Raw genomic sequence first — 23,703 nt, 5'->3', positions numbered from 1 at the left:
TTAAATGCACATCTCTATGGACTGCATTGGCTTCAGTAAGATCATGGCTTAGGAAATGATTTTTGGATTGTGGTTAGTGTTTTGAGGATTTGACAAATCACATAATTAGAGTTTTAAACATTTATATCGAGGAACACAGTGAGCGGGAAACTTCTGGACTGGGTCTGGCCCAAAAAATTGTTATTTCTTTGATTAGCTTGAACTAATCCAGGTTTCATGAAGGCAACTTAGGTTTTATAAATAGAAGTTTAACTGATGGATAGCTAAGTCAGAATTTGGAAGAAAAATCACTTTATTTTTAACTTCTCTGGAATCTTTAGCTAATGAGCATGTATAATAAAAGCAGTTAAATGATAGGCTTAGCTCAGGAAAGCCCAGAATTTACTGCCTGTCACGCTCCACTTCTCCCTTTCCCTAATTCTCTTAGATTTTTCCCCTCATTTACTCTATCTTCGTTCCTTTCTCTTATCTCTCTCTCCCCCCTCCCCTCTTCCAGCCTTCCCCCCTGCCCCTCAGCCTTTTAATTTCCCTCTTATCCTACTTGTCTTTGTCTCCTTCTTAACTGGCCTTTCAAGGAACCAAAGTATATTTTTGTTGTTTTTACTATTAAAGTGTATAAGTTTCACATTTTCCCCAATTAGCTACTCAGTTTTCATATTTGAAGGAGGAAAAGAATTGCTGGGTAAGGTACTTGCTTAGCAAACATCTTTAAGCAAGATGATGAACAAAAGGAAGATATTTCTAATCAAACATCCTCACATTTTATTTGTTAGCCTATGGTGTATGTTTAAATCTGCTTAATTTTTTTTATAATGCATAGCAGTTTATTGGTGTTCAGATAGGGAAAGGATGGTTTTTTTAAACAAAAGCCTATGTAGATGCATTCAGCTTGGATTACTTGAAGTATTTATGCTATGAATGCAAATGACATATAGATTAGAATACTCTATCTTATAGCCTTTCAGTATTGGTAAACTATCACAGAGATGCCTTTTTTAAATGCATAGTAAAAAATACTTCCATCTTTAATTCTCTCCAAATAATTTCAAGATTTTAACATTTTTCTAATTGATGAATAACTTAATTATGAGACTTCATGGGTGTAATTATTCTCTTTGTGATGACCATGCTTTTTTATGTATGAATATTAATAAAATAGCACCCAGCTAGAGTTGATTATTGTTACTTTTTATTTCCTTAATACTTTGCTTAAAAGGTAATTAAAAATGAAATTTAAAACTTTGGTACAAAAGTTTCTTGAATAAATAAGGTTAAATAAATAGAAACTTTGAGATTCTGTACTCTATGAAACCTCATAAATAGAATTTGGATTCGGGAATTGCATTCCCCCAGACAGATTAGAACTGTTACAAATGAAACATTTAAGAATTTATAGTAGGGAGGATTTTAATGCAAGTGGCTTGAAAATAAGGGAGCATGAATGACTCTAGATATCACTATTCAATAAAACTTTTTGTGATGAAGGAAATGTGCTACAAATAATGATGTCCAATCAGTAGCCACTAGCTACATGTAGCTGTTCTAATTATTTAAAAATAAATTTGAAAAATAAGTGTAAGATTTTTACAAGAACAAGGGTTCAAAATTTATCTCAAGTCTTTTAGACTAACTAAGTCAGTGCCCAGACAGTTTTGGGGGTCAGAAGCTTAACTTAATGAAGATGATGGTGAAGAATGGCCTTTTAATAAGCCAATGAATTAGAAAAAAAGACACTGACTACTTTCATAGATTCATGGGACTGTGAAACTCAAGAAAGCTGTTAGCACATTATTTTTCCCATGTCCCAGAAAACTGTCACTGACTTCTTGAAAAACACCCAAAGAATACGTTGCCAGTTTTCCTTGTTAATATGTTCCAGTGTATGTTAACTGTTACAGCTAGGGGATTTTCCCAGTGTATAAACAAAAATGCTTTGTTTAATCTAATCTGGAAGTTAACTTAGTATAGACGCCCACTGTGGTGTTGGCAGTGGATGCACAGGTGATGCTAGCACTGCTCTTTGCCTCACCCTCCTCTCTTTAAAGGATACATATACAGTTGAGGAGATGACCAGTTGGGCTGGAATGTTGGTCCTTGGCCCTACAATGTCAAGCATTATAGAATTGTTTCATGTGCCTAACCCTCTGCATAACATTTACATTGGACTCATCCAGAGTCATCTATGCTGGTAACTCTCAGCAGCCAGCCTGTTAGACTGCTGTTGTCAGGGTACCTGATCCCAAAGCAGTGTTTGCTTCTCCCCATCAGTCCCCTATATGTAGCAGCATACGAAGAATGTGAAGAACTATTCTGGAATTGACACATTGACTTCCAAGAGGAGATACATCTTGAGAACATTGTCCTCAGCTCATTGCCACATCATGGTTAGATTTGTATCAGTGTGCTATCAGTAGTCACTGGAAGCAATGAACCCATCTTGTGCTTTTGATTCTCAAATTGCTGTTTGGAGATGACATGAACAAATGAATTTATACCTCATCTCCCTGTTTTGTGCCAAGGTATGGTCTGTGCTGAGATTCACAAAGAATTGGCTTTGGGTTCTTAGCTTTAATGAACACATTTTTACTTAAACTAGCTCATCGTATTTCCTTTGAGGTTACTCTAGCTAGTAAAATTCTTTTTAAAGGCTAGGATGCTTTGAAGGGAATTCGTTTTTCTACATAGTTTAGGTAATCCCATTTACTAGATTTTATAAAGCAAAGGTGAGAGATCTTGAGCAGGGAGGCCCAGAGAATGAACTGAGTGGCAGAGTGGCTTCTATGATCAGCTGAGAGAGATTGTGGTCATTTGGCCCTGAAGATAGAGCCCTGACCTTGCCACACACCTTATCCAGCCCCTTACTACAGCCCTGGTATAGTCTGTGCCCACGGGATACTGCATCAGGTCCAGGGCAGTAGCATGGTGAGGTTAGCCAGATGATGGCCTTGAGCTAAATGTGTGTGTGTAAGAGAGAGAGAGACAGAGAGACAGAGACAGATCGCAGAGAGGGGATTGTTTGAATTGTTTCTGTCTATGCTTTTAAGTTGCCTTTTCAGGAAACCTAGTGACTGTTTTAGAAGTAAATTTAAACTAATTAGATTTTGATATAATGTGTACAGCTATGTTATATGAATAAAATGCTAGTCTGACCGTTAAGCAGTAACTTCCCATTTTTTTAAGAAGCGGGTGGTTTAAATGGAGTCAAATATAGAGATTGGTTAGGCATTGAGCATCAGGAAGACTGGATGAGCTGAAAGTTGATGAGGCATAGAGGAGCGATTAAGAGCATGACACCTGTCAATTATACACATTTCTTTTCCTTTCACTTTAGTTTCCACTGGCTCCCTTGCTCAGCAGTATGCGCACCCTAATGCTACCTTGCACCCTCATACTCCACATCCTCAGCCTTCAGCTACTCCCACTGGACAGCAGCAAAGCCAACATGGTGGAAGCCATCCTGCACCCAGTCCTGTTCAGGTAAGGAGGAACTGAGAGGCCTTCACCAGAATTGCTTCATCGTTCTGTTTATTGAGTGTTTTCTTCAGTGCCAGGCAAGATGCTAGGTACCACGTGATCAAAACACCGAGCAGCCCTGCCTCATGGAGCCAGTGTACAGCTCTGCAGGCTGTGCCCCCAGGTTTAAATCACCTTAAGGTACATATTGAGAATAAGGTGATGGGGTAAGTTCTGGAAACTTAACCAATATTGGAAAATCTAACATAAAGTAAGGAATTGGCTTGGGACTTTTAAAAATCTCATTTCTAATGTTTACATGAGAAGGGTGTTTGTTGTTTTTGTTTTTGGTTTTTTCCTATTAGCTTCTTTAATCATGTTTGTTAAGAAGGCGCTTAAGGAGCTCTTTAACATCTGTCAGGCCCCTGGAGCAGTAGTTCTGTTTTACCACTGCTGGTTGAGGGCTTGTAGGCTGAGAATCAGACTTGCAGCCCAGACAGGAATGTTTGTGAACAGGAGGCACCCCCCACCCCAGCCCTGCTTCTACTCCCTGTATATTCTCTGGTACCTGCCATTGCCCCTCATCTTAGATAGGCCCAGAGGGAGCCTGTTGTCATATGCAAAACTCAGCTTTGTGTGTGACCCTTAAACTGCTCTTCCTTAAAGAAGATTTTCTCAATTCTTTCCTGTTACTTTGCAGCACCATCAGCACCAGGCCGCCCAGGCTCTCCATCTGGCCAGTCCGCAGCAGCAGTCAGCCATTTACCATGCGGGGCTCGCACCAACCCCACCTTCCATGACACCTGCCTCCAATACACAGTCGCCACAGAATAGTTTCCCAACAGCACAACAGACCGTCTTTACGATTCATCCTTCTCATGTTCAGCCGGCTTATACCAATCCACCCCACATGGCCCATGTACCTCAGGTAAACCCGCTTTAGCCAACTTTCTGTGAAGACCAAGTAGGAAATGAAGGTGGTCAGATAAGCAGCAAAGAGCCAGGTGCTCTTCAAGCCAGGAACCCCTGTGTGTGATGCCATTTGCTTGTCTCCTTTTTTCCACTCAAATACATGTGATCTGGCCCTAAATGAATGTTTGTGTGGTTTTGTAATGGGATCAGTGAAGTTGCTGATTGGTCAGTCTTTTAACGTTTCCCAACTGAGACCTTAAAAATATCTTTGACTCTGGAATGCAACCTCATTCTTTCCTTGCTGTATCTGCTTTGCTATGTTTATATAGCTTCATTGCTATATATACGTATACATACATATATTCTCCCCCCCCCAACACACACACACACACACACACACACACACCACACACACACACACACACACACACACACACACACACACGTGTCTGGCAAGGAGGATGGGATTTCACAAATTCTCAACTCTGAGGTGACTACACTGGGCCTGGGCCTGACCACTTGAATGTTAGTCACATGAGTTCCTAAGAAATATCTGTACTTGTTTTCCCTGGCTGTTCCTACATCCGCTTTGACCATATGTTGTACTTCTTGAAAGGGCTTGGCCTTGTACGTTCGTGCAGTGTAACTTGAAGCTGGAAGCACCCAGGTGTTCCCATTTTTCTTAAAGAGCAGCCCTGGAAGCCCTTTGGAGCTCACCTCCAGCATAAGCTTCTAAAGGTTGAAAGGTGTGGTTGCTTTCTGCATCAGCTGCTGACAAAAGTCCAATGCAATCCAGGGCCAATTTGGATTGTCTTAATGAGGAGAAGGAGCTGCACCGAAGTTGGGCTCCAACACTGTCCTTTTAGGCCCTCCCTGGAGCTATTAAGGGTGAATCGGCTGTATTTGTTGTCTCTTTTTGCTGCTTTCATAACAGAACTCTCTTCTGGGTCTCAGTTAGACTGCCTCACTGAACTCTGTTTCATGTCAAGCAGTGCACCACTGAGGCTCTGGCGTGGTGGGGCTGGAGATGGTGCTCAGTTGGAGCTGACTCTCAGGAGGCGGCTTTGTAACTAGCGTTCCACCGCTCTGGGAAGTTTGGGCATTCTCCCCAGCAAACGTGTAGATTCTGTAGTGTGGCGCACTGCAGTGGATGATTTGCTTTTGATGGCGGGGAGGGGAGCCGGTTTGGTCAGGTGTGGGGCAGCATGGTTTGGCTGAACCAGGAGCTTCATGAGACCAGGGGGCCTGTAGATGTCTAGCAGAGGCTGGTGGCTAAGTAGGTATGTGAATTTACATGTAAGTTGGGGTTCCTAAAACCTCACTTTTGTGCTTTTGTGCTGAAAGAGCAAAAAGGTTAATATTTGCAGGGAAGCCCAGATATGCCCTGGGTCCCTTTGAATATGTAAGAGTCAAAACAGCATTTCATTCAAGGCTTATCCTGGTCTAGAACAGTGCACAGCATGGGAGGCAGGAAACAAGGGCTCTTCCTGGCTCTGCCAAATCCCTGCAGAGCTGCGATCCAGCTATTTGGGCTGACTAAAACCTTTCCAGCTTGACAGTGAGACCAGGTTGAACTCACTGTCACCTGGTACAGAGAGACACTGGGCTGGACCAGATAATTTTAGATTACCCCTTCCCACCTCACTGGAGCCATTCACTGCAACTCCTTCTGCTGCTCTATCGGCGTATCTTTCAGCAGAGCAAAGGGGCCTGAGTCTTTTCTCACTGCCTTGACTCATTGTTCACTGAGGTGTGCTGGTGAGCAGGCAAGAAGCAGAGGGGGAAAGGCAAAGAGAACCTAGAACAGAAGTTAACAGTCCCTGCTTATAATGTAATAATCTGCTTTCTTACTTGAAAGAGATGTTACCTGTAAAACTATTCAGGCCCCACATGGAAGCCAGAGTCTAAAGCATCATTGCAGGTAGCCTCCTATTAATTTGAGAAAGCTGCTCTTGGATCAGGGATCTTTGTGAAGACCTTGCCCCATACATAGAATCCAGTCCTCAGAAGTGTTGAAGGCTAGGACACTGCAGCCCTGACTGTTACCCAGGCTCGCTGGGTGCCTGCTCCCTCAGCCTTGCAGGATCTGCCAAAGGGTGAAGCATGTCTATAGGTCAACTGAGGGATCCACTAGGGAATGTCCCCAGAAGAAAGAAAGGGCCCTGAGGGCCCACTGTTGCCCTTTCCTGAGAGCCCCAACCCAGTGAAAGGGACACAGTTGACATGTTGTTTAAGCTGGAGATGTTGCCTGTATGCGTAAAAGAGCTCTCTGTTTCAGGCTCATGTACAGTCAGGAATGGTTCCTTCTCATCCAACTGCCCATGCGCCAATGATGCTAATGACGACACAGCCACCCGGCGGTCCCCAGGCCGCCCTCGCTCAAAGTGCACTACAGCCCATTCCAGTCTCGACAACAGCGCATTTCCCCTATATGACGCACCCTTCAGGTGAGGCGTGTGTGTGCAGGGGCCGCCGGGCACCCCGAAGCATTCTGCTCGCACAGGTCGAATGGCAGGCAGGGCCAGCGCTTCAAGCCCCGCATCTGAGAACTAGCAAGCCCGTCAGAGTGTACACAGTAGGGACTGTGACGATCAGTTCAGCGTCAGGGCCTGAGGCTTCCGGGAGCCTAGTCTGTGTGTGTTCTGATGGTATACAGGATTTGGCTTGATGAGAAGCAGCAGCAGCAGCATTCTGTGTAGCTGATGCATGCTTAGGACTCAGTTGGCCTTCCTTGTTATGATAGGTTGGACAGGGCAGTGTTTTCCTTCCTGAGTCCCAACAGTCTGACACGTGGGGGGTTACTACCATGGCAGAGTTTGATTGTAGCTCTGGAGACTACTACTGATGAGAAAGTGCTGTGTATGGATTGGTTTTGAGTATAGTATTAGCTCCAGTCTATGCCCTGACAGGTAGAGAATGCCCCGTGATTGTGCTCTAATACTTGATGGTGGCCATGGCGATATTTCACAGTCTAACCTGTTATTCTGAAAGCAATACTGGTGCTTGGCTATTATTTGGGGAGGGGATATGTTAAGGCCTTTTTTTTGTACCCCATGAGCAACAACTCTTCTGGGAGTTTTATCTGAAATGGTTTTATGTCTGACTGGTTTGTTTCTACCCACCCACCTACCTTCTCCCCCTTTTGGTACAGATGTGGGGGGTGGGAAGGGTAAAGAGTGAATTAAATTTTGAGTCTTGTTCAGGTAGCACAAGGATAGCTTACAGACATGTGCTGCAGAGACACTAGGCTAATGTGCGGTGTTGCCAGTTTTCTGTTTAAATATTCACTTTTCTTTTTTACAGTACAAGCCCACCACCAACAGCAGTTGTAAGGCTGCCCTGGAGGAACCGAAAGGCCAAATTCCCTCCTCCCTTCTACTGCTTCTACCAACTGGAAGCACAGAAAACTAGAATTTCATTTATTTTGTTTTTAAAAAATATATGTTGATTTCTTGTAACATCCAATAGGAATGCTAACAGTTCACTTGCAGTGGAAGATATTTGGACCGAGTAGAGGCATTTAGGAACTTGTGGGCTGTTCCATAATTCCATACGCTGTTTCCAAGTCCCGCAAGTACCCCAGCTCTGCTTGCTGAAACTGGAAGTTATTTATTTTTTAATGACCCTTGAAAGTCATGAACACATCAGCTAGCAAAAGAAGTAACAAGAGTGATTCTTGCTGCTATTACTGCTTTAAAAAAAAAAAAAAATCAAGACTTGGAACGCCCTTTTACTAAACTTGACAAAGGTTCAGTAAATTCTTACCGTCAAACTGACGGATTATTATTTATAAATCAAGTTTGATGAAGTAATCACTGTCTACAGTGGTTCAAGTTTTAAGTTAAGGGAAAAACTTTTACTTTGTAGATAATATAAAATAAAAACTTTAAAAAAATCAAAAAATAAAAAAAGTTTTAAAAACTGATATCAAGTTAATGTGTGTTTGTATGAGCTATTTCCATTATAGGATACTGAATATCAGGGCAGGAGGGCTGACTCTGCTGTCTTAATACCCTCGAAGGTTAGCTGTCAAATGATTTTTCTTCTTCACCTTTAGTTCTGGTTCAAGGTATCTCTAGAAAAAGACAAGACTGAGAGATGTTCTCTTTGGTGGCTAGAGGTCTGCTTCAGAAGGAGGAAGGCTGGCCAGAGTTGGGCAGTGCCGAAAGTCCACATCCTCACCCTGACGCTGATTCTGTAAGCTTCCTTTTTAATATCTCCTGAACCCAAATGAGTTAGTCAGAAGTTGTCCTGATTCAGGCATCTGTCTGTTTTACCAGTAGGGGGCAGGAGACACACACACAGACACACACACACACACACACACACACACCTGTAATAAAGAAATCCAGAGGGCTGAAAAGATGCAGCGATGTACAAAATAGCGTACTCCTGTAGACCCCTAAGCATTTGTTAATGTCTTCAGTTTGTGGGAGGACAAACAGGAAAAGCAAGTGTTTTGCAGAGACTATAGTCATAATAGATAGATAGAGCCTTTAAATACTGTGGTACCAAATCACGATTCTGAAAACTTTGTTTTAATTCACATGTAGCAATTTGTACATTTTAGCAAAATTTGCATTCTTCAAGAATAAGTTACTTATACAGTACATAAACAATACATTAAAATTTGCCAAATACCTTCTGCCTATAATGATACAAGATGAATCCATTTTCTGTGTTGTCATTACAATGTGCTGCTTATTTCGCTAAACACTGGGTGTCAGATGTGTCCTTGTTAAGAGTCAGTGGATAATAAACTATCAAGTTCCTCTAGCCTGTGGGAGATGTTAGCGCTCACATGACATTTGTGATAACAGACTTAGCCCTGAATAATAGCATAAAGGAATCTAAGGCAACCCTCAGGGAAGGGTTCAAGGCCTTGATTTTAAGTTAAGAAACTGTTATGTAAAAATAGTGTTTTCTGGTTTAAGATTTTAATGATTGCTATTCCTTTCTCCTACACGGTCCAGAAATGATCAAAGGCAGAAGATTTATACCAGATAAAGCCATATGGATTGCTGGTCTAAAATTCAAGGCAGGTTAGTTGACTTAATTCTTTGGTGCTGGTGACTGTTAGTTTGTAAAAGTTCATTGAAGTCAGGCGAAGGAAGTGGTGATGCTGGGAGCAGTTAAGCTATCCTTGTTGTCTGTAATTAGAGACAACTGGAGGGCTCGTGATGCTTACTGTCCAACTGGCACTCAGAGTCTGGCTCTCAGTAGAGGCTGCTGGCTTGGCCTCTTGCCGCCAGCAGTGGTCACATTGAGGCTGGAAAGAGGGTGGTGGAATGTGCTATGACTGCGGTGGGCTGGCTGCAGCCGTCAGGGTTGCTGCCTCACTGCCTGTGACGGCATCAAGCCCAGGGACCCACTGCTCCCGTTCCTCCAGCTCAACCTGCTCTAGCAGAAAGAAAAGGCATTGACTTAGTGTCGCTTCTTCCCAGGCCATGAGGGGCCTTTTTGTCGGAATGTATTTGAGCTGTCCTGGTAACTCAGACACATTTAGTAAAGAAATGTTTTTCGTGAACATTTTACACTGAAGCAGTCTGGAAGTGGGTGACTCTGTCACAGATTCTGAGCTTGTACTTTGTAGCCAGTCAGTCAGAGCTGCTGGCTTGCTGTGCCTGGCTTGCCTCTTGGCACTACCTGAGAATTGTATGTTGAGAGACTGTTAAGAAGTGAGTGCCCCTGGCTTGTGGATATCATATCCCAGATGTTTGTTTACCCTTCTGGTTGGAGGGAGGGAACTTACTTGTTTGGTTCATTGTCTGCTTGGCCCCTTTCCTGTGCAGACAGGGGAAAATCTGTACCAGTGACTTGTCAGCATTCACTTTCTATGATGAGCTTTCTCTTGTAAAAGAGAAATCCAAAACAGTGCTTAACTCCTGGTCTACACTTTGCTTAGCATTCATTAATCAGACCTGCTTGATGTGTAGAAAATGTGGCCCTTAGAAATAGACCGTAACTCTAGATCAGGGTTGGTTATGCTTTACCGTCTGTGAAAACACCCAGGACTGTTGGTTTTATCTGTATATATAAGGTGGGGGGAGGGGCATGCCACACAGCTTGCAGGATCTCAGTTCCCCAACCAGGGATGGAACCCACGCCCCCCTACAGGGGAAGCACGGAGTCCTACCACTGGACCACCAGGGAAGTCCCAGGAGTGTTGGTTTTAAAAGTGGAAGAGAGGTGGCTCCTGGCCTCCCTGCCCCTCCCGAAGTCTGACCTCTGACCTCTTGGAGTACAGAGAATGGCTGGAGGGAACAGACACACGCCTCACCCCAGATAAGGCAGGCAAGTAGTTAGTTTAAGGCCAAGATTTAATTTTAGCTTTTGACTTATGTATCTATAAATGTTAAGCTGTGCTGAACTCCCAGTTTCCTAGAAGCCACTTCGATGAGCCCAGCGGCTATATTGAACGGCTCTGCTCGCACCCAGAAGCAGCTGACTCCACTCGGTCACTGCCTCCCTTGTTTCTGAGCCTCTGCATGAAAGTTCTGGGAGGAGCCAGCCCCCTATGAATTGTATCACTTGTGAAAGGCAAGTACAGATGGAGATTTGACTGCAGGACCTCCCTGCATGGTAGAGGTTATGTGTGCCTATGTATACATGCACACACATGCTTCATCAGATGAAGCAGTGGTTACTGTTGGAACAGAACACTGATTGTGGGCTATTAAAGGAGTTTCTCATTAGCTGTGGCACCAGATTCCTAGCTTCTTTTGGCTCAAGAATGAGCCTAAAACCTTGTGGGATAATTTAATAAGCCTTTAGACACTTGGAGGCTCTAAGCCAGCCCCGTTGGTGAAGGATTTACTAGAAAGGGCCCAGCAGCCCTTTTTTCCTTTTTGCTTGCCCCTCCCTTACCCCTCAGTTTAACTCACCATAAAGCTGCTGTAAACCAGAATCCAGTTTTTTATTCATAAGGCACCAGGGTGGTATTGTTCCTTGCCACCCTCCTATTTCAGTTAATTGCCTGAATTTCCCTGAAAGGGTGACACACTTCACTTCTCTACATTTAGGAAGGACAGTGGCTCCTCAGCAACAGGTGACTGTCCTGAGGATGCAAAAGACAAGGAAGCCAGGCATGCTGGCTCGAACCAGGACCTGGTCAAGTAGGATTTGCATAGCTGTCTCTGACTACAAAAATCGCGTGGGTATTAGTTCAAACAGTGCAATGAAATAAGCAGTGGTTTAATTTTGAAACCTGAATCCTTTGAAAAATTAATCTGAGGTAAAAATGTTTAAAATCATTTTTGACCTTTAGCTTGTCCATCTGCCAGAACTTTGTCCTAAAGTTGAGAGTCGAAGCAGGATAGGTGTTGTCACCTGTGGCTTGGGTACAGCAGACCCACCACGTGGACTGAAGCTATAACGGGAAAAACCACAGGAGAATCCAGGGCTTGTTAGTGTTTTGGGCTTCCTGATGGGCCCCCCTCCCCCCTCCCCAAGTAGAAAGTCTGCCAGCTGGGACAGTGTCAGTGAAAAAGAGAACAAGTTTCCACTGCCAACTCTGGCCCTCACCCCACCGCCCCCTCTAAGAGTGATGGGGCCTGGTCCTAGGGACCCAGGGCAGGAGCTGGCGACATCCACGAACAAGAACTACATCTGTAAACAATAAGAAGAAAGCCAGGTGAGAATGGAACTTCTAGGAGGCCCTTTAACAGGCCTAATTGAAGGGTCACATCCAAACTGGAATGAACAGTTAACAGTGTCCCTTAAATCTCTCTCTGGAAGGAAGGAAAGAAAGTTACATTCAGAAGTTCACATCTCTGCTTGCTTGTGCTCCTCGGGGGCCTCTGGGAGGCCTGTCAGAGAGGCGTGTACTGATTGTCTATGGCCCGCAGGTGGCTCCGAGAGGAGGAGTCCATTTCATAGTCCGAGTCCCGGGCTCGACTGGTGGGCTCGGGCTCCAGGTGCCGCAGGCTGTTGGCCAGTTCCTCAGGCGAAGGCACCAGGTGGAAGATCTGCTCTGGGGGTGAGGACCGGCCTGGGAGACCCTCTGGGCCGAGCCCCCGTGGACAGCCAGAAGCGCTAAGGTGGGGAAGGCCCAGCTCTGAATCCCAGCGAGAGAGGGAGAAAGGGAACAGGACAGTGTTGGAGGAACCTGGGGGACAAGTGACCAAGAGAGAGACCACACTGTCAGTCTTAACGGGGTGGAGGCAAGTGTTGGAAGGACACAACACAAGGTCTCGGTTCCCAGTGCCACCACCCCCTTTATCAAGGGGCATTAGGGTCACACCTGGCGGCTGGGAGACGACTACCACATAGCTGGACAGCCGGACGTCACAGGCAGCCCCGCACTCGAGTGGGATGGGTGAGCGCTGGAAGTGGTGGAGCATGTCCACGACCGAGGGGAAGTGGAGGTGTTGCACGCGGCACTGGCCCCGCTCGGTCAGTGACAGGCGCAGGTGCTGCAGGAGAGGAGGGCGGTAGGCTCAGGCATTGGCCCCTAAGGGCCTTGAACCTGGCCAGGGTGCGGCCCACCTGCCTCGCCCCATACCTTGGCTATGCCCTGAAAGTTGAACGTGAGCACGTACTCCCCACGCCGAGTCTCACTCTGCCGTACCAGGAACACTCCGTGAGCGTCAGGACCCTGCAGCTGAACCAGCTGAGCTGCCTTCACTCGGGAGATGGGGCCATGGAACCAGGGGTAGCAGGACAGGAAGTGATCTGTTTTCTGGCAGGCTGGATCCAGCAAACCCCCAGGAGAAGCACCTGATAGAGAAGGAGACGGGTGATGGTGATCCTTTGTGTGTGCCTTATGTCCTGGGCTGAGTTCTGACATACCGGAGGACAAAGGCCCTGACCCCTCACCTTGGTTCAAGGAATCTGTGCTTCCCCTTGGAGAGTTAGATGTGCCGGGCTCTAAGGCTGAGGGAATATGCATCTCTGGGTCTGTGCTGAGTCTGCTGGAGAAGGGTTGGGGTTAAGAATCTGGGTAGGTCAGGAGGAGCAGTAAAAGCTGTGCCAGGAGTGGGGCCCTAGGGTCTCACCCTTGGCCTGCGCACTCCCGGAGCTCAGCCATCCATGAATTCAGCTGCTGCTCATCTCCCACCTCAAAGATGATGTCTGTCCGATCCTTCACCTGGCAGGGAGGAAAGGGAGAGCTGTGTGGGATCCCTGAGGTCTGTGTCTCTTCCTCCCGGGTGTGGAAAGCTGTCACTCACCTTCAGCACAAAGGTGTAGAGGTTGTCGGGCATCTCGAGACGTGTGCATCGCCGAATCTCCTGGATGCTGGAGCAGGCTGCTTGTAGCTTGGGCTTTGAACTCTAGGAGACCAAGGCAGACATTCAAGGCCTGTCCCTGATGGCCCTTCACCCACCCAGGCCTCTGCTCTTTTCTTCCGCAGTCTCCCCAGGGGCTAGCTTGCTGTGTGCATGCTCGTGGTGCTGCTGAGCAGGCACCCCAAGCCTGGAGTGGGTTCTAGCATTTGCCCTGCAGGAGCCTGCAGAGGGCCCTCTGCCTGTAGCCACAGCACCATCTCCCCCGGCCTGCCCACCCCCCCACACACCCACTGAGCTCCCCAGCACCCGATGTGGCCTGAGGGCCAATCTCTGCTTCACCTGGACCTGTGGACATTCCAGCTCTGACGTGTCTGTTGGCTGACGCCTGTTTCTCTTCCCACTGGTGGAGCAAAACCCCCCAACCCTGGCCAGTCACAGTGGCTGCTGGCCGCCTCATCGCAGTAAACCCAGAGAGGGAACGTGAGGGTATCCAACCCCAGTTCCCTCTGTGGTGCTGGCTGACTCTGGCTGGCGGCCCAGGACTTTATCATACCTTTAGCTCCGCTCCTCCCCACCACTGGCTCCCCACCAGTACGGGTCTCTCCCAGCCTAACAGCAGGCTTAGGAAGCAGATACTATCACCACATCTTAAAAAGAAGAAACTCAAATCTTGGAAGTAAAGTCATTTGCCTGAGGAAGTGGCGATCAGGTTGTGAACCCTTATCCAAAGCATACAGCCTACCTAGAACCTCAAATTCCCACACCTAGCTAATCTGTCCTGCCTTCAAGTCTTAGGACAAGGAGGGGGTTGGCAGAGTAGCTTAGCTATGGGCTCTTGGGGCTCTTTTGCCAATGTGCCCAAAGGGGCAAAGCCTGGCATGGCTGGCCTCAATTACAGCCAGCCAGAAACCCACACAAAACCTGGGGCCCAGCAGTCTCCCATAACTGAACACACGTGGGGTTCAGAGTGGGTGGGAGATGAGCCCCTACCCTTTTGCCAGCAAAAGGGTCCTGACTGAACCTGGCTGACCCTGCAGATGTTTGTTCCCAGGGCCCAGGAGCTCTCATCGTTTGCTCGGAAAGGAGATCACCCCTTCACTGCCCCCATCTCCTCCACTTCCTCCTGTGATAAAACTGGTAAGATTGTTTCTCTGGGGTCATGAGATGATCGATGGCTGCTTCCAGCACAGGCCAAAAGAAGATAAGAGTGTGGGGGAAGGAGCAAGATGTGGGGAATGGACAGAGGAGACCCAACTGGGCCCTCCTCCCTCCAGCAGCTTTTCCTAAGAGCCAGGAGACAGACAGCAAGGCGCACCTGGAAATACCACAGCTCCCACCAAGGCAGTGCCGGCTGGGGAGGAGGAAACAAGAGGCAGGAGCAAAGGTGAGTTCCAGGCACAATGGCTTTGGCGGACCTGACCTCCATGAGGGGCTGACTTTTCAAAAGGTGGTGCAAGAGTCAGTCCTCAAAGCCATACGCTTAACCATGCTTCAGACACACAGGTGCCAGGGTTCTGATAGAAGGATGGTGACCCCAGGACTGGGCAGCCTGGCAGGAGAGGGTTGGTCAAACTGGGGCTCGCCCACCCCCAGAAGGTCTCGGAGTTGCCAGTCCTGCCCTGGTGGTTGGACACAGCAGTCTGGGGAGAACAACTCTGGGAACAAGCTCAGAGAGGTTGCACAACTAGTAAATCCCAGCCCTAAGTGACCAGCACCAGCCAGGGCATCTTCACCCTTCAAGTTCTTGTATGTCCCCCACGACCGAGTTCCTCAGCCTGGGAGCCTCACCTGGCAACTACACAAGCACTGGACACGCCGGAGCACTTGGGAAGCAGGGCCTCTGCTCTCGCAGCAGCTTTCACTCTCAGCCAGCCCCTCTGTCTCTATTTCCCGTCTGCAAAACGGGTTAGGTGCAGAGGGCTCTTTCCTTCTCTTGCTTTTGCAGTTGGCCCTGCCCGGACCCCCAGCCTCCCCACTGGCTCTGGGCCCTCAGCATCACTGGGAGGAAGCAGGCCAGGCCGAGAGGGTAACAGGCCTCGCCTCCTTTTCAGTTCCGCCCTGGGCCCTGCCCCCAGTGTGAGTGCCAAGATGACTGGCAGAGCCTGGTTTCACTCTGAAAGTGGGGCCCTCCATGCCAGCTTCACCCCCAGCAGCTGAGGAACCGCTGACCTGACAGGCAGTGAGGAGAGCATTCCCCTCCTCTCCCCACAGCCAGCCAACCCTGGCCGCACAGACGGTGGCGAAACTCGTCCTGGCTCCCCTCTGCCTGCTGGCTGAGCGTGATACGGGTTCTTTGGTGTCTTCATGGTGGCCCAGGCTCACACAGCTCCAGAGGCTGAGCCGGGGGCTGAACCCCAGCCTGCCAAGGACCAGAGCCAGTGCATCTAACCTACCGTGCTGCCTGGTGGGGGAAATGCCAGGGGCTCTGCCCAGATTGGAGGGGCAATTGAGAGCACAGGGACAGACATCCCCACCTATGGCCACAGCCCTAGCTGGACAGTCCAGAGCAGGACTTGTGAGCGCTGGTCACTGTGTGGATGGACCAGTGGGTGCCTTTCTGACTGAACAATGTGATGGAACTGAGCTGTGGTGGAGAGAGCCGAGCCCGAACCGCAGCCGCAGGAACACTTGGGGCTTCAGGTTCCCCTCCTCTCACACACCCTCTATTCCACCTGCAGCACAGAGCAAGCCAGGCCAGCAGCTGCTCTCTGGACCCACCTCAGAGTCACGCTGTGCTCGGGTGATCAAAATGACCAGACCATCCCAGTGTTTGTAGTACAGGCAGTAGACTGTCACCCGCCACGTCCTGCAGCATCCCTCCTGGGGAGCTGGTCTTCTCCTTCTTAGCTCCCAGCATCCAAAAAGCCAATGGCCACTGGGCCTCCAGTGGTAATCCATTTCTTTCTTTGCTCTGGCTGCTAGGAAGCGCAAAGACAAAGATGTAGACCAGCTCTGACGCTGTCCTCACAGTAGGGCTTGCGTTTCTAGAGCTAACTAACTTTATCCAGGCTTTTTAATTTTTCTTACTCTTCTAGGCACTAGGGTTCAGACTTGACCCTACCCTTCTTGTATAACCTGGGACAAGCGACTCAGCCCTCCATGCCTTAGTTTTGTCATATGTATGTATGGTGGAAATATTTAATAGTCCCTCTCTTTTCACAGGGTTGGTATGGTGATTGGGTGAACTATTGCAAGTGAAAGAAATACCTGATAAACAGCTGTTGTTAAATTTCCAGGCTGGGGTCTGAGGCCAGCCAAGATGGGAAAAGCCTGCTTGGGTTGACTGCAGCGTTACAGTGCTCCTGTGTCACGTACGGTACCACAGCTTCCCCTGAGCACACACCTGCTTCCTCTCAACCTTACAGACCCTGTTTGTGATGTGCTCCCTTTCTACCTGCAACGAAGTTGACACATAATATAACCTCCCTCCCTACATACATACCCTAAGTAAGATAAAGGGAAGTAATGGAATGTAATTGATACTAAAATAAAATGTATTTCACTGTGACTATGCATACACACAATGAACTACTCAGGTGCTTCTGGGTTTGAAGAGATCAAGGACGTGAAGGTGCCAGAGGGTAGGGTGAACCCTGAAAGGACAATTAGTCTGTTCAGTGGACATGGCGGGAAGTTCCATGTGCTTCTACATAAGACAGAGCAAAATTCTGGCCCTAGGTTTGTTCTCGTGCTTCTGGAGGGCGTTTTGGTCAGCTCTGCCTAGCCCGCGGGTTCATCCGGTCCTCCTCAGCTCCCACTGTCCAAGGACTCCTTTCTCCCGTGGCAGGGGGCCGGGGGCGGGCGGCCTTTGGGCCTCGAATCTGCCTGGAGGGGATGAGAGGATGACTGGGACCAGACCTGGCCTTTCTCTGGAGGCCCTGCCTTCCCTAAACCTGCTGCCACTCCCTGTGTGCTCAGGGGCGGGGATGGCCCATCCAGAGTCTTCCAGGGTACTGGGCTGTACCCTGCTCTGCCATGTACTCATGGCCATTCATACCCACAAGACCCCGGCAGAGGTGCCGGTGCCCCAGCAGGAACAAAATACACACAGGATCACAGAGCTTCTGAGAGAGCTCCCGGAGAAGGGAGACAGACACCCAACAGGCAGGGGACAGTAAGGGCCAGGACAGGCGGGTGGGAAGGCAGTGAGCTTCCCAGGTGCCAGGATGACCCTGGCAAAGGCCCTGAGGTGGGGAAGCACAAAGGCACAGTGAGACTGGCACGCAGTGAGGCGGTCCCCACGGGACCTTGAGGCTGTGGGAGTCCGTCGGCTTATTCTAAGGTGGAGCTGTGGAGATGGGCAGCTGACGCTCACATTAAATACTTGGGCAGAAGCAGGCCAGCTAGTTGGGCCAGACCCCGCTCATACCCGCCGCCTCTGTGGGAGGCTGGAGGGGAAGACAACATCCAATTCACACCCAAGCAGTAAAGGGCCTGGCACAGAGGGTCCCGTGGTATGGGCAGGCTGAGCCCTCACAATGGCCTTATTCCATCCACTGTAGGGGCCTTTATCCTTCAAGGGAAAGCCTTGAGGGGAGACCTCCCACCACCATCTGGAATCCCCCAGGCCACACCAGCCCCTTAGCAGTCTTGCCTCTCCCAGGGTTTTGGGACCCTCACTCCTGTCCGATGAAGAGCAGCAGTGGGACAGGAAGTAGGACATAGTATGCGGCTGAAGGTCTAGGTCCAAGCCACACTCCTGCCATGGCGCTCATGCCCTCAAGGTAGCATCCCCGTGGCCTGGAGGCAAGGTCAGACGAGCCCTAGCTCCACCACTTATTACCTTTGGGATCTTGGGTGTGGCACTAACGGCAGCCTCAGTTTTCTCTTTGGTAATGTGGGGACGGTGAGCAGACTCCAGGAGGAGGAGGATGGGAGTGCAGTCTTCGATGGGGGCCTGAAAACTTAAGGGCTCAGAAGAAATTCTAGATCCCAGTCATGGATGACTGAGTCCCCCAACCCCAGGCCACAGCCCAGAATCGATACTGCCTGTAAGGATGAATAAATGAACAAATGGACGAAAAAACATTATGGGAAAGGCTTAATCATGTCTTACTGATTGTATCAAAACAACCTTAAAAAAAAAAAAGAGAGAGAAAGAAAATACCCTGTCTTGTTCCAAAAATTTTAGTTGGGTTATAGGGATACTCAGAGTGGGAAGGGAGACAACTGCTAGAACACACACCAGAGTTTCACTTGCCACCAATTTGACTCTGAGCTTCCTGGCAGCCAGTGCAAAGAGGGATTCCCCAAGAGAAGGCAGCTTCTTGTGCATGGAGAATCACGTGCACAGTAGTCCATTAAAGGCTCTGAGAAGACCTGAAGCAGAGAAACCTGAACCCATGTATTCCCCAGACTTTGGCCACCCTGTGTCCTGCTCAGAAGCCTCTCTGGGGTCTGCACAACCACCACAAGCAACATTGCCATCCTGGTTTTTGGGAATTAGACAGTCCTGGCCTTGAGTCCCAGCTCTGCCTCATCCTCCATGGACAAGTGACTCACCTCTCCTAGCCTCAGTCTCCACTTTTGTAAGGTGGGGTAATAGTGCCCCTACCTTCCAGGAGAATTTGGCAATACAGTGTGTGCAGGGTATGGAAAGGTCCCTGGGGACACGGCACAAGGTGGGGATGAGCACAGGGCCTTAGGAATGCAGTCTTAGGAATACCTGATCTGCTCAGAAGCAAACAGCCCCTCCTGAGGAAGCTTTCAGCTTTCACAGCTATCTTTCCACAACAAGACCATGAACCCAAGGCGGCCTCCCTGCTCCCTTTCCATCTTTGTGTCCTCTGCAGGGCATAGAGTTCGCGGCTTTAAATGTTTGCTGAGCACTCTCCAAAGTAGAGAAGGTGGAGGAAAAGGCACTGGAGCTAAGGGTACGGTAAGAGCTAACATCCAGAGACCAGAAAGTACAGCCAAATCCACAAGATGGCAGGGGAGTTGGCTGTGGCTAGAAACGGTACTAACAGACCCCCTCACACCACCCTTTAGTGAGCACCTACTATGTACCAGGCACTGGGGCCTGGGCTATCCATCCAGGACGCCTTTGAACTGTTGAATTCAGAGGCCAGCACCATTTCCAGAAAGTTCAAATTTCAAAGAAAAGAGCATCATAATTGAGGAACGGAGGTGCCAGGACCAAAGAAGTAGGAAGGTCATTGTTCCAGACTGGAGGGCAATCCTTGACATAACGATGGTGATACTTTGAGACCATCCTGCTCTGGGGCACCTGTCTGAGGAACAGTGGTGGGTGCCTCCCATGACCCCCCCCCCCCCCAACAGCCCATGACGCTGGTGTTTTTATCCCCACTTCACAAATGAGCCAAGGCTAAGAGAACCTCCCGGAGGGACTGGTCACAACACAGAGGATGCAAAACCAGCGGGCCTGGATCCTCTGGAAGCCAGCCCGGCATCTGTGTTTAACGTGGGCCCTGGGTGCGTCTGGAACCCACGGCATCTGAGGGGAAGGCTGGGCAGGGGGGCCATACCCACTTCCCTCCCCTGCCCCCCTTTCCCCAGGCACAAGAGACTTGGAGGAGGGAGGGCTCAGTCCATCCCACAGCGGCAGAATGGTGGATGCTGGGGCAAGGGCTCTGGAACCAGCCGGACTGGGGGCAAAGGGGGCGCTCACAGGGAGCCCCCACTAAGCGTGAGGCGTCAGAAAACAGGGTGACACCCTGAACCCCCTGCGAGATGGGCAGCATCAAAATTGAGTTGCTGTCCATCAGTCCCGCCATTGCTACTCCCAGACACATCCAGAATACAGCTACTTCCCATCCCCCTCCTCTGCTCAAAACTCTCCTGTGGGCCCCATCTTGCTGGTCCTCACCGTGGTCCGTGGGATGCTGCATGACCTTGTTCTTGTTACCTCCTCAATCTCATCTACTGTTCCTCTCACTCACTCCGATCCAGCCACACTGGCCTCCACTGTTCCTGCGATGTACCAAGCACACTCCCACCTTGGGGCCTTTGTACCTGCTGTTCCCTCTGTCTGAAAGGCAGTTTGCCCACATTTTCACAAATCGGGCTCCTCTCGGATTCAGGTCTCAGCTCAAGGGTCACCTCCTCAGGAAGGCCCTTCCTGACCAGGTGTCTAAATACGCAGAGTCACCATCACAGAACCCCTTTACTTCCTTCACTGCACTTATCAACCTGTGAAATGCACTCTGTGGGGACTTGTTCTTGTGGCATCCCCGGTACCGAGCACAGTGCCTGGTAGGCTGTAGATGCTCACTTTCATTCCTATACAAATATTCATCACAGGCCCTTTGTTTGCCAAGTATCGTGAGTGCTGGGGATAAGTAGGACCCAGGATATGGCCCCCACTGCAGACCGCCCATCGCCATGAGGGCTCTGGAGGAGTGGCAGGGATACGTCAAAGCAGGGTGATCGGGGCGAGGACGGAGGACACGGGGTTGGGCCTCCAGAGGCTCAAGCCGGCCAGGGGAGAGGACTGGCTGAGAGGAAGGCTCTGGACACCTCACGGAACACATCGAGCTCGTGTTACAGATGGAGGAACGGGGACCCTGAGAGGCAAAATCACTTGTCCCCGGCCACGGAGAACGAAGCCAAGAAGAGCTGGGACTTGGACCCTCGTCTGCCCAGCCCCAGAGCCCACACCACCCGCCCCCATCCAGCCCGTTCCTCCCAGCTCATGTTCTCTCCCACCACCTGGCCTGACCCAAACTGCGGGTCTCAGCAGAGAGAACCTCCCCTCCTCCAGGGAGCCTTCTCTGATCACCAAGTCGTGGTCAGTGCGATTCCTGTGCCTCTCCCTCGGCACAGGGCTTATCAGCCCTGGCCATAATTTCCTGAAGGTGCAGCTGCCCCCACCGCCTGCCTGGGAGTTCCTCGGGGGGGTGGGGACAGGGCACCAGGCCTTGTTCCCAGCTGGGGCCCAGCACCGGGTCCAGCCCAGAGGAGGTACTTGGAGAGGGTTTGTCAGATGGATGGGTGAGTAGCTGCTAGGTGCCTGGGGCCCCAGCCCTCATGTCTCGGGAGCAGGGGCAGATGCGGGGGGTGTGGTGAGTTATCTCACCCCCTTGTTCCCCGGCTCCCTAGGGGGCAAACCGAAGGCAATGAGCCCGTTCTAGGGGCTGAACAAATGTTGGAACTACCAGCCACAGGTCACTTCCTTCCTCTGCCCCCAACCAGAGCCCCGCAACACACACACACACAGGCCCTTCGAGTGCCTGCTTCAGCTGCTTTTTCTCCGCGTGAGCCTGAGCAAATCACTTCACTTCTCTGTGCTTTTGTTTTCTCATCTGTAAAATGGGGGTGATGTTGGAGTGCACCCCCAGGGCTTCTGTACGTGAACCTGCCTGTCGCCCTGAGTGCACGGGAGTCTCCCAGGTCTCCCCCTTGGTCTGCTCCCTGTTGCCTCAAGCTCCCTCTCCCCACGGGGGAACAGGAAAGGGATGGGAGAAGCTTCCATAAAAGCCACATGGATCAAGTCAGCTTCCCTTTTCTGGCAAGTGAGAGCCCACCAATGCCAGAAGCAGAGCTTCTCCAGAGCCGATACTGACATGGTGAGACATCCCCCAAACATAACCACCCTGCTCCAAGTCCCCATCATTTCGCCTCCCTCCTCTGGGTGGCAGCCCCAGATCCCACCCTGAGCGACCAAGCCTGAGGGTGGGGGCCTGCGCCCCCCACTATCGGACCCAGAGAGGCCCTTTAGGAGGGGTAGCCAGCCAAAGATGCTAAAACAGACGGGCTGGGGGCTCGTCTGAAGCCCCACCTGCAGTGAGCTCCCCCTCAAGCCTGTAAAAGTCCCCCCGACCCCGACATGTCCGAAAGACAGACTCTCAGTGACACAGACACAAAGCCCCCTCTGAGAGAGATGGCGACCACCCCCCACACACACAATCACAGCGACCGGGACACAAAGCCCCTCTCAGATGCTGGAGCAACCATCCCCTCAGAGACAAACTCCCGGAGACAGAGACCCCCATAGAGAGAGACAGCCCCGAACACACACACACAACCAGTCTGGGATCCCCTGACAGCCACGCAAACCCCTCCTGAGACGCGGGTGTCCTAGTTCACGCCGAGTGGCTGAGTGTGGATGACCCAGCTGTGAAGACGGGCAGGCACTTCCGCTCTGAGGCCGGCCGGGTGGGGGGGTCCGTGGCTTAAGAGGGACCACACCTGGAAGTCCCACTCCCTGCACCCCGTCACGGGCATGGATGAACTGGCGAACCAAGGAGCTTACGGACCCACCGGCACCTTCGCTAGCTGACCTCGCCTCCCCCCTCAGGGTGACAATGGTCCAGGTCACATGGCCCAGCCTGGGGAGGCATGTCCTGGGATGGGGCCTTGCAGAGGCGGGAACAGAGGAGCCAATGCCACCACCCTCACTAGCCGGGCCACATGCCCACAGCTCCTAGGCCTCTCCCCGCTACACCTTTCCTCCACGCGGGGCACCACTCCTGGCCAAGACCTTTGGCAAATTAGGACCAACCACTTTACAGGGCCTGGAGCTGCTCAGCAGCCAGCCTCCATCAACTCCCCTTCCGTCAATTACCCGCTGCCCTGCCTGAGACGGTCTTGAGGACAGAGCGGTGTCTCTGTCTGGGAGCGCTGAGCTGGCACTTGGGCCTGGGCCGACCGGGGGTCCGGAGCAGGGTCGGGGCCCAGCCAGAACCCCACCCCCACCCCCAGCCCCCCCGCCGGCTGCAAACCAGCTGCCACCAGCCCACGCCTTGGGCGACCACATCCTGCTCCCAGCATCCCGCCAGGAATCCTCCCTGCCCCACGCGGCCGAGGAGCCGCAAGGCCCGTGCATCCTGTCCCCGTCCACCTTCACGCAGGCTATGCCTTCCTCTTGTGGTGCTGCTCCGGCTACCTCGGTGCCAGGACACCCCGGGCCTCGCGTACCGGGCTCCCCGCCACGTGCCCAGGCCCCGAGCAGGAGGGGGCACGCCCGGCCCCGAACCTGGCACTGCTCCCCAGGCTTTCCTGCTGCACGGGAGGGTGTGCTCAGTGCTCTTGAGGGGAAAGCAGAGGAGCACCTGAGTCTCACAGAGCCAGGGGTCCCGGAGCCGGCCAGCCCCCCAGGGCCCTTTGCGGCGGGCCCACCTCCCGGCCCCTCTGCGGAGCCAGCCCGGTGGGG

At 50.7% G+C, this 23,703-nt stretch overlaps 2 protein-coding genes across 16 annotated transcripts in view; one reads left to right on the top strand and one right to left on the bottom strand.

The window, feature by feature from the left end:
• ATXN2 (ataxin 2) overlaps positions 1 to 17,100 on the top strand; it is a 131,751-nt gene extending 114,651 nt beyond the window's left edge. For 5 of the 12 annotated variants that reach the window (XM_059893689.1, XM_059893688.1, XM_059893696.1 and 2 more), the window contains 4 exons: positions 3,332 to 3,477; positions 4,154 to 4,381; positions 6,644 to 6,812; positions 7,669 to 8,290. In XM_059893689.1, the coding sequence (XP_059749672.1) occupies positions 3,332 to 3,477; positions 4,154 to 4,381; positions 6,644 to 6,812; positions 7,669 to 7,697 (572 nt within the window). In that variant the 3' untranslated portion in view covers positions 7,698 to 8,290. Of the gene's footprint in view, positions 1 to 3,331; positions 3,478 to 4,153; positions 4,382 to 6,643; positions 6,813 to 7,668; positions 8,291 to 8,422; positions 8,563 to 9,338; positions 9,408 to 14,643; positions 14,730 to 14,777; positions 14,797 to 14,866; positions 14,977 to 16,754 lie in introns of those variants that run through there. The other 7 variants (XR_009497160.1, XR_009497163.1, XR_009497159.1 and 4 more) reach the window with 7 other exon arrangements.
• Positions 11,263 to 23,703, bottom strand: part of SH2B3 (SH2B adaptor protein 3) — a 37,516-nt gene continuing 25,075 nt past the window's right edge. The window contains exons 3-8 of one of the 4 annotated variants that reach the window (XM_059893707.1): positions 13,536 to 13,637; positions 13,362 to 13,453; positions 13,183 to 13,277; positions 12,869 to 13,083; positions 12,608 to 12,779; positions 11,263 to 12,472 (exon numbers count right to left, since the gene is read on the bottom strand). In XM_059893707.1, the coding sequence (XP_059749690.1) occupies positions 12,177 to 12,472; positions 12,608 to 12,779; positions 12,869 to 13,083; positions 13,183 to 13,277; positions 13,362 to 13,453; positions 13,536 to 13,637 (972 nt within the window). In that variant the 3' untranslated portion in view covers positions 11,263 to 12,176. Of the gene's footprint in view, positions 12,780 to 12,868; positions 13,278 to 13,361; positions 13,454 to 13,535; positions 13,638 to 23,703 lie in introns of all 4 variants that reach the window. The other 3 variants (XM_059893705.1, XM_059893706.1, XM_059893703.1) reach the window with 3 other exon arrangements.

Source organism: Balaenoptera ricei, chromosome 14 (assembly GCF_028023285.1).
Source record: "Balaenoptera ricei isolate mBalRic1 chromosome 14, mBalRic1.hap2, whole genome shotgun sequence".
NCBI lineage: Eukaryota > Metazoa > Chordata > Mammalia > Artiodactyla > Balaenopteridae > Balaenoptera > Balaenoptera ricei.
Note: the sequence above shows the minus strand (reverse complement) of the source record. Positions and strands in the feature narration are given on the sequence as shown.